Here is a 10,622-nt window from a genome sequence, read left to right as displayed (position 1 = left end):
CGCGCACACACACACATAACGCTCACACTCCACAGCATAAGAGAGAGAAACACACACACACACACACACACACACACAGCACCTGCGCGCATAAACAAAAACACTTATCTGTCAGACTATAATTCAACAGGCGTTACTTCTGCATGTCATATGCACAGTCGCTATAGACGCTTTGTGGTCTGACCTCGGGTTTCAGTAGCCCTGAATTCACCATAGATGATGATGATGATCATCTACTGATACAGTCGGTGTGGGACAGTGTGATGACAGTATGACATAATTAAACTCTGCTAATTCAACCCATACTAACTTTCTGTTCTCTGCAGTATTATTGGATACACAGCTGATGCATTTACGTTTTTCACACAAGTAACTACTGCTGCGTCCTCAGTGTTTGAAATACACACATAAATGTTAAGCAGGAGTGCGGAGCCTCTGGACTGACCGTACTGAGTGTAGAGAGCCATATGGGAGAACCACAGCGGGGCTGATCACATCTATTAAATGGATCTTGTTAAACATTGTACCTCACTTTCAGCTTTTTTAAAACCTGGTTTGTTCTGCATTTCCTCCTTAAAGTTTCCAAGTAAAACAAACAGATTCGCTATTCAGTGTTCGGAGGCCGGACATTACAAATACATAAATTATTTAAATACGCCATTTTTATATACCTTATATACCCTATTAGATACTATGACGGGAGAGTTATGTGACTGACTTGTTCAACACTTAACTAGGTGTAAGTGAATGCTTGTTACATTGGAGATTTTTTTTTATTCATAAATCAAGATAAACTAATCCTTTTCTTGGATTTGACAATGAACTTTACATTTGCTTCCTATCTAATATATATAAATGTTTTATTATAATATATGAAGTAAAAACACACACAAACGTTTGGATTAAATAAAGGAGCTTAATCTCGCTCATACACTCTAGTGATTTTGTATCTAGATTTTTAATCTCCCTTTTCTTTCCCTCCTCAGCTAATTTTCTTTATTGTGTTGAATCATTGGTTTATGTATTCAGTCTTTAACATTGACTGGAAAATTCCTCTATTCTGTTCAATGATTCTACACAGTGGTTTGTAGTTTAATTAAAAAAAGAATAAACAAAGAAAAACATTAGGACTTGTCTGTGTTCTTTACTTCTTCCTTCTGTTTAAGTTCTTCACTTGCAGCTGCATGTCATATTATTTGTGCTGCTTGTGATGTTACTATATATTTGCTACCACTTGATGTCAGTACAATCAGCCCTTAAATAAAACTTTATGAAATGAACCTTTTGGTGAAACTTTTGGCTGGGAAGCCTTGACACCTAAATGAGGAACCCAGTCACAAAACAGACCAAAAGGCAGCAATGTAGTATTTAAAAAAAAAAAATTAATTAATTAAAAAAATAATTATATATATATATATATATATATATATATATATATATATATATATATATATATATATATATATATAGTTAAAAATACACAGTATAATTTCCTGAAGCTGGAGAGACAGCCGGACTCATAAACCCAGACAATAATGCAGGTGATGAGAACCAGGTGTGTCATTAATTGGATGAGCTGCATAAGCCCTCAGTGGCTCCATCTAGTGGAGGAAATGGAAATAATCTGAAACCTGAAAGCCTCATAGAAAATAAACAGCAAGTCCACTTTAATTTTCCTGCACAGCTGTACCTCTGTACTCATCCTCTCTGTACTCACACAGTCTAGTGACTTTTGTTGCCCGTTTCATTTCCTGGTACATTCTCTAAGAATAAACACTATTAAACACTCTTTGAATTTTAGGCCAGTCTGAGAGATTTCCACATCTGAACTTCAAAACTTTCACCAAAACATTTCTGTCTTGATGTGTGACAGCGAATCAGGATATAAACAAACAATGGAAAAAAATGTAAATGTGTATAACTCACATCATCACACGAGTCTGGCTCTATAATATTCATACACAATTTTATATTGGTTGTAAATAACAATTAGAGAGAAGAAGAAAGATATTTTGAAGCTCTACATCAGTTACTTGTGTGTGACTTTGACCTTTGTATAGTACTGGAGATCCCTTTAAGGTACATTTAAAACACACGATTAAAAATGAGTAATTGATTTGCAGTTACAGATTAACCGTAGACATCATGCAGTTAATCACAAATAAATATTAAAAAAGCTTTTGACAGATACATTATTGAAAAAAAGTTTTAATATTAGTCTTTGCAGGCATCTTGATAGACCCTCAGGTTTGTGAAGCAGAGCTGCAGTTCCTCTAATTTTTATTCTCTAAGTATTTATTTTTAATATATTTAAACTGTTCCAATACTTCTGGTCACCTAAAATTAGGTTGTGTGTAGACTCATAGGATCCTTTTAAGATTATTGAACCACGCTGGTGTGCTAATGTCTGTTATATGCATTTACAGTTTTCCCTTGTTTGTTTATATCCGGTTTATATAATTTTTTCCATGTTTTTAATATTCTTATCAACATGGGACTGACAAATGAGCTTGCTTTAACCGCGTAGGTGAAAAGAAGATCAGAAAGTAACGCTGTAATGTAACTGATTACTTTTTAATGACGTCCCCCAACACTGACAATGACTAATACTGTCTGAGGCACTTCTGTCTCTATTATACAAATATATGTTTTAAACCTATTAACAGTGTAAAAGTTTTTAGTAACTAGTAACACAGTTGTGTATTACTTTTGCTTGAATAGTGTTTCGGCTATCTGTGTATTTTATGTGAATTTTCTGTCCATCACTTGATATTCATGTTTGTAGCTGCTGATCGATCCAACTACGAGTGACTCACGTGTGCACCGTGACACAGCAGCCTATCAGAATGTAGAGCCGTAGTGAGACGAAGCTTCTGAGTAGTTACGTCAAAATATCAGAAAAGCACGAAACAAGTTTCAGAGTGGTGCTCATAAAAGAAGTAAGTACTTGGCACATACACACACACAAATTTAGAGACAAATTTGGGGCAAATGTTTTGGTCATAAACCGATTTGTTCGTACTCTGGGGCATTTGTAAACCGAGTTTCCACTTTACTTCATAGCCACATGGTGAGGCACGAGGGTGGTTAAAACACCAGTCTCATACTGTAGTAAATTTTAATTCATGAAAACCTGGTGGACTTCCTGTCATAAATGCCAACTGAACAAGAATCCTTCAACATGCCCTAAAGCACCATTGTGTCCTTTTCTGCTTAGTGAGGTCTCATTTAAAAGAATTGGGATGGAAATTAAATGTCCATTAAAATGAACTGCACATGGGCAGAGCTTTGTGTGAGTCTAATGGGTAACACAATGATATAACCAGAAGCCTCTTCACAAAATCTCAGCATTTAATAATGTGGTTCACTCCTCCGAGGCATCTCCCATGTCAGAGTCCAAAAGAGATTCTGTCTGATCACGACACAGCTTTCACATCACACAAACTCTACGAATTAACTCCATTCATATAAGTGTGTACTCAGAACTGGACCCCCCTATACATGCACTACACAGGCCGTGTAAGGGTCTTGTGTAACACCCAAGACTTCACTGACTTGGAGGAGTACACGTCATCAGTGACCAGCTACATTAACAAGTGCACCGATGACAACACTGTCTCCAAGAGCATCATCTCACGACCCAATCAGTAACCGTGGATTACTGCGAAAGTGCGTGCACTTCTGAGGACCAGAAACTCTGCCTTCAAAGCGGGAGACAAGGTGGCCCTCAGAACAGGAAGGGTCAAACTTTCTTGGGCCATCAGAGAGGCGACGCGCGCACACGCCCAGAGAATCCACAATCACTTTAGGGACAGCGGCGACACACAGCGCATGTAGCAGGGCTTACAAGCCATCACTCACTACAGGACGACATCACCTGCCTGTGACGGTGACGGCTCCCTCCCAGATGAACAACTTCTACGCTCGGTTTGACAGGCAGAACGACGTGGCGGCGAGAAAGACCACCCCTCCTCCGAACGACCAGGTGCTGTGTCTCACTACAGCTGAGGTGAGGAAAACTCTACGCAGAGTCAACCCACGTAAAGCTGCTGGACCAGACAACATCCCAGGCAGAGTGCTCAGAGAATGTGCTGAACAGCTGGCAGATGTTCTTACTGACATCTTCAACATCTCTTTGAGCAGCGCCGTCATTCCCACGTGCTTCAAGGCCACCACCATCGTCCCCGTGCCCAAGAAGTCTACTGTGTCCTGTCTCAATGACTACCGTCCCGTTGCACTCACACCCACCATCATGAAGTGCTTTGAGCGGCTCGTCATGAGACACATCAAGACCCTGCTGCCCTCCACACTGGACCCACTGCAATTTGCGTACCATCCTAACCGCTCAACGGACGACGCCATCTCCACTACACTACATCTTGCCCTCACACACTTGGACAAGAAGGACACATATGTTTGAATGCTGTACATATATTTTAGCTCAGCATTCAACACTATCATCCCCCAACAACTAATCGGGAAGCTGAACCTGTTGGGCCTGAACACCTCCCTCTGCAATTGGATCCTGGACTTTCTGACCGGTAGGCCTCAGTCAGTACGGATCGGGAACTGCACCTCCAGCACCACCACACTGAGCACTGGGCCTCACAAGGCTGTGTGCTCAGTCCCCTGCTGTTCACACTGCTGACTCACGACTGTGTAGCAACACACAGTTCGAACCACATCATTAAGTTCGCTGATGACACGACCGTGGTGGGTCTCATTAGCAAGAACAACGAGTCAGCATACAGAGAGGAAGTGCAGAGGCTAACGGACTGGTATAAAGAGAACAACCTGTCTCTAAATGTTGACAAGACAAAGGAGATGGTTGTTGACTTTAGGAGGACACGAGGCGACCATTCTCCGCTGAGCATCAACGGCTCCACTGTGGGAATCGTCAAAAGCACCAAATTCCTGGGTGTCCACCTAAAGAAGGACCTCAGCTGGTCCCTCAACACCAGTTCCCTACACAAGAAAGCCCAATAGCGTCTCTTCTTACTGAGAAGACTGAGGAAGGCCCAGCTTCCACCACCGATCCTGACCACCTTCTATAGAGGAACTATCGAGAGCATCCTGAGCAGCTGCATCACTGTCTGGTTTGGGAATTGTGCCATATCGGACCGCAAGACCCTACAGCGGATAGTGAGGACAGCGGAGAAGATCATCAGGGTCTCTCTCCCCTCTATTGAAGACACCAGCATTGTGGCTGATTGGTCACACCCCTCTCACACACACTTCACACTCCTGCCATCTGGAAAAAGGTACCGAAGCATTCGAGCACACACATCCAGACTGTGCAACAGCTCAACAAAAAGGGACTGGACTGATAAACACAAACACACACACACACACACACACAGCTTAACTCAACTACCTCAAAATATTGGGACTGGACTGACAAATCAACACAAGTGCAGACACACTGACCTACACCAACAAATTATCGTACACACCAACCTGTAAATGCTTCACTGTTTATCTCTTTTGCACAATGATCATTACTGGACTACTTTTTTTGCACTAATTCCTCAATTCTTGCTGCTGTGTTAAGGAATGTTTATGTTTACCCACTACCTCAACACCATATTTTATGTTCTGTTATGTCGTGGTTTCGCACTGTCACTTTGTTGTTGCTCTTGTTTGCACATTTGCACGTGCACTTTATGTTGTCTATAAAAATGTTATACCTAGCTAGTTAGTTTTTGTTAATTTATGTTAGGTCTCTCTGTCCTGTCTCTGCTAGCCAGCTAACTAGGCCTCTTGGTTAGCTAGTTTAGTGTCTCTGTTAATTTATGTTGTAAATTTATGTTGCATGTAGCACCTTGGTCCTGGAGGAATGTTGTTTCGTTTCACTGTGTACTAGCTGTATATGGTTGTAATGACAATAAAGCCTACTTGAACTTGAACCTAAGAGCTCGAAATAAATGATAAAAAAATTATGCTTACTCAGTAATGTGTAAATTAAAAAAAATTATAATATAGAGAGTAGTAACAATAATAATAAAAAAATATTAATTCTTTCTTGTATTGCATCCTGAAGCTGGATAAATCTACTAAAAATAGATTAACTGTATGTGAATAAAAGCGTATTCACAGATTTATTATTTTTTTATCTTTGTAACATCATCCTCAATTACACCTGTTTATTGATATATAATTTAATAAAACGCTCTCTGGTCCGTCTGTTTCTTACAAGCTAAAGATGGGCAGGTTAGCAGCTAGCGACTAATGGCTAACCCAACCTTCTACAGCTCTTAGTTGTGTTTTAACTCTTTATAACTGAACACTGAGGCTGTTAACGTGAATTTACAACTGATAAATATGAAAAAAATAAATTGTTTCTGCTCAAAAAAACTTTTCTCCACTTGTTTTGTTTGTTAGTAACACAAATTGGAAGACCTGCAATAGAAGAGCTCCACCAGAGTGTTATTTATAGAGTAGGATTTTTACACGCTTTAGTGTTTTTGGAGCATTTTAACGTCATATATCACCTTTATCTTCAAAAATAAATAAGGTAATAAATGCCAAGTAACCCGATAAGCTGATTAAAAGTACAATAAAAAAGGAAAAAGTTTTTATTTTCCCTAAACAGAGAAGTGTGATTATAAGGACTAAACTAAGAGGAAGGCTCAGACGCAGGAGCAGATTATAACCGACCGGCATCTCAGGCCGTCTACTTTCCTTTGTAAGTGTTCTTGGATCTATACTACACTGTTTATGTGAGGACAGTTTAATTTGATTTACACATGTAAGGGTGAATGTGAGTGAGAGAGAGAGAGAGAGAGAGAGAGAGAGAGAGAGAGAGACTGTAGTCATAAAGAGAGCTAAGAATAAAACGCTATAGATTAGAAGGTGCCAGAGGAAGCATGAAGAGACCAATCTCACATGAACATGACATCACTGAATCAGAAAAGCAAAGCAAGGTGAAAAAGGTACTGTTTTCTGTTCCCTCTCTGTGTTCCCTCTAACAGTGTGTAAATTCTCACAAATTTCCACCATCATCTCCATCACTGTAATAAAACACTGAATTACTGAACCTCTGCACTTTCTAACACTTTTGCCCAAACAAACTTAATCATTCTGTACCTGAGTGTTGAGCTTCTCGTCGTGTCTTAGAGTCAGTGCCATGACCTTCACCACTGTCTGCTGCACTGTAGGAACCTCTCGGCATCTTATCCTGCAAAATGCAATTTCATTTATTAAGTGAAAATCAATTATCAAACCTACCTGGCTCTATGTGACTAATATGCAGAAAAAAAGAAAAAAAAAAACTTTTTTACAGCTGAGTACAGTATAAAAGTCCCACTAAAACATGAAATGACTGACAGGCTGAGTCTCTGTACTCTGAACTAAATGTGCTGCTGGCAGTAAATAAAGTTAGAGGAAGTTGCACATCAGAGCTGCAGCATCATCAGTCACTTCTTGTGTTCAAAGTGTGAAAACATTTAAACTGCAGAACTCACGCATACCCCAACTGTACATGTGCAAGTTCAGCAGTTATATAAATGCAAAATAATGTTAGAATTGTTTTATAGTAATGTACACTGTAAACCCAAATAAGTCAAAAAATTTGAAGTAATAAGTTACATCGATTTTTAGTAGTGATATTGTTATTGAGTAGCCTAACTATTATTTTTTTGTTGTTGTAAATCAAATAAGTTGTTGTTGGTCTTTCGGCTGCTCCCTGCAATGGATCGCTACAGCAGACAATCCGGTTCACACACAAGCTTGGCACAGGTTTTACGCCAGACGGCCTTCCTGACACAACCCTACCATTAAAAACTACCTATAGAATCTACCCAAAAAATGTGAGGTAACAATTTGCATTAAGTTTGTTTGGGTACATTTCACCCCATATTTTTCATAAAAAGTACCAAAATAAATTAGCTATAACATGCCAATTGAAATTAGGTAAAGTCTACTCATTGCATCACATAATGAATTACTTATTAAAATTAAGTAACATTATGTTCATGCAATGAGTAGGCTTTACCTATTTTAAATTGGCATGTTATAGCTAATTTATTTTGGTACTTTTTATGAAAAATATGGGGTGAAATGTACCCAAACAAACTTAATGTAAATTGTTACCTCACATTTTTTGGGTAGATTCTATAGGTAGTTTATGACTAACTAGCCAAAGTTTAACTTCATTTAAAAAGTTCACCCGACACAGTATCATGATTATGTATATATATATATATATATATATATATATATATATATATATACACACATATATATATATATATATATATATATATATATATATATATATATACAGGTCCTTCTCAAAAAATTAGCATATTGTGATAAAGTTCATTATTTTCTGTAATGTACTGATAAACATTAGACTTTCATATATTTCAGATTCATTACACACAACTGAAGTAGTTCAAGCCTTTTAATTGTTTTAATATTGATGATTTTGGCATACAGCTCATGAAAACCCAAAATTCCTATCTCAAAAAATTAGCATATTTCATCCGACCAATAAAAGAAAAGTGTTTTTAATACAAAAAAAGTCAACCTTTAAATAAATATGTTCAGTTATGCACTCAATACTTGGTCAGGAATCCTTTTGCAGAAATGACTGCTTCAATGCGGCGTGGCATGGAGGCAATCAGCCTGTGGCACTGCTGAGGTGTTATGGAGGCCCAGGATGCTTCGATAGCGGCCTTAAACTTATCCAGAGTGTTGGGTCTTGCGTCTCTCAACTTTCTCTTCACAGTATCCCACAGATTCTCTATGGGGTTCAGGTCAGGAGAGTTGGCAGGCCAATTGAGCACAGTAATACCATGGTCAGTAAACCATTTACCAGTGGTTTTGGCACTGTGAGCAGGTGCCAGGTCGTGCTGACCATCACTGACTGGGGTACTTGACACTGGACTTCAGGCATTTTGGCATTTCCCTCTCCCCAGTCTTCCTCCAGACTCTGGCACCTTGATTTCCGAATGACATGCAAAATTTGCTTTCATCCAAAAAAAGTACTTTGGACCACTGAGCAACAGTCCAGTGCTGCTTCTCTGTAGCCCAGGTCAGGCGCTTCTGCCGCTGTTTCTGGTTCAAAAGTGGCTTGACCTGGGGAATGCGGCACCTGTAGCCCATTTCCTGCACACGCCTGTACACGGTGGCTCTGGATGTTTCTACTCCAGACTCAGTCCACTGCTTCCGCAGGTCCCCCAAGGTCTGGAATCGGTCCTTCTCCACAATCTTCCTCAGGGTCCGGTCACCTCTTCTCGTTGTGCAGCGTTTTCTGCCACACTTTTTCCTTCCCACAGACTTCCCACTGAGGTGCCTTGATACAGCACTCAGGGAACAGCCTATTCATTCAGAAATTTCTTTCTGTGTCTTAGCCTCTTGCTTGAGGGTGTCAATGATGGCCTTCTGGACAGCAGTCAGGTTGGCAGTCTTACCCATGATTGCGGTTTTGAGTAATGAACCAGGCTATGAGTTTTTAAAAGACTCAGGAATCTTTTGCAGGTGTTTAGAGTTAATTAGTTGATTCAGATGATTAGGTTAATAGCTCGTTTAGAGAACCTTTTCATGATATGCTAATTTTTTGAGATAGGAATTTTGGGTTTTCATGAGCTGTATGCCAAAATCATAAATATTAAAATAATTAAAAGGCTTAAACTACTTTAGTTGTGTGTAATGAATCTAAAATATATGAAAGTCCAGTGTTTATCAGTACATTACAGAAAATAATGAACTTTATCACAATATGCTAATTTTTTGAGAAGGACCTGTATATATATATATATATTATTAAATAATCAAATAACAAAGAAACGAGGTACAAGACTATATTTTATAAAAATAGCAGAACAAGAGAATAACACTGAATAACCATACTTAGACTTGTGTAACTGTCCCCAACATAAAGCAAGGAAGCAATCTATCCCATTCAGTGTGGAGTTTAGCTAAGTTTACCAGTCAAAGGCAGACAAATGCACCTCATGCAGACAAATGAGTCCAATTCGTAAAGACAGGAAAGTCCAAATCCTACGGACAGACACATGCACACTTGTATAAACATTTCAAATTGTAATATTTCATTTAACATAGGATTATAACGATTCTTTATTATTAACACATATATGGCATTGATCTAATCATAGCTCATAAAAGCACATCTTAAAGTCAGTTATATCCATGTTATAAAAGGAAAATGCTGTGTGACTGTCCTAATTTTAAGTAGTTTGTATTAAACTTTTTCATTTTAAAGAAGAAATGGATTAAAGACATAATTTAGAAAACAGGTGTTCTAGATTTCAACACTATGTTAAACTCAATATCAACAACAGCACTGTTAGCATCATATACTGGACAATTGTAGTTTTAATTTATGCAAGCTTGCTAAAGTAAAAATTTAACTACAATTAAGTTAATATGTCTATAATTTTTCCAACACAAAAATTAACATTTGTTTGAGTGACAAACATTTCTTAAACACATCTTTAATATCAGGCAAGTGCATATTTTAAATGCTGTAGCTAAAGCTTAACTTCAAACTTCTTGTTTTACCAGCAAAAAACACAAATACTTATATTTAAACGTTAGCTTTCTGTAATTAAAGTTATTTCTATCTTTTTCGTTAACTTTATCTGTTAGACTTTGGC

At 38.4% G+C, this 10,622-nt stretch overlaps 1 protein-coding gene across 1 annotated transcript in view; it reads right to left on the bottom strand.

Annotated features, from left to right (window-relative positions):
• LOC128508254 (CD209 antigen-like protein E) overlaps window positions 1-7,171 on the bottom strand; it is a 9,908-nt gene extending 2,737 nt beyond the window's left edge. Inside the window, exon 1 of the mRNA XM_053479483.1 lies at window positions 7,087-7,171. Within this exon, the coding sequence (XP_053335458.1) occupies window positions 7,087-7,171 (85 nt within the window). The remainder of the gene's footprint in view (window positions 1-7,086) is intronic.
• Window positions 7,172-10,622: the final 3,451 nt, after the last annotated feature.

Source organism: Clarias gariepinus, chromosome 20, assembly GCF_024256425.1.
Source record: "Clarias gariepinus isolate MV-2021 ecotype Netherlands chromosome 20, CGAR_prim_01v2, whole genome shotgun sequence".
Taxonomy (NCBI): Eukaryota; Metazoa; Chordata; class Actinopteri; order Siluriformes; family Clariidae; genus Clarias; species Clarias gariepinus.
Note: the sequence above shows the minus strand (reverse complement) of the source record. Positions and strands in the feature narration are given on the sequence as shown.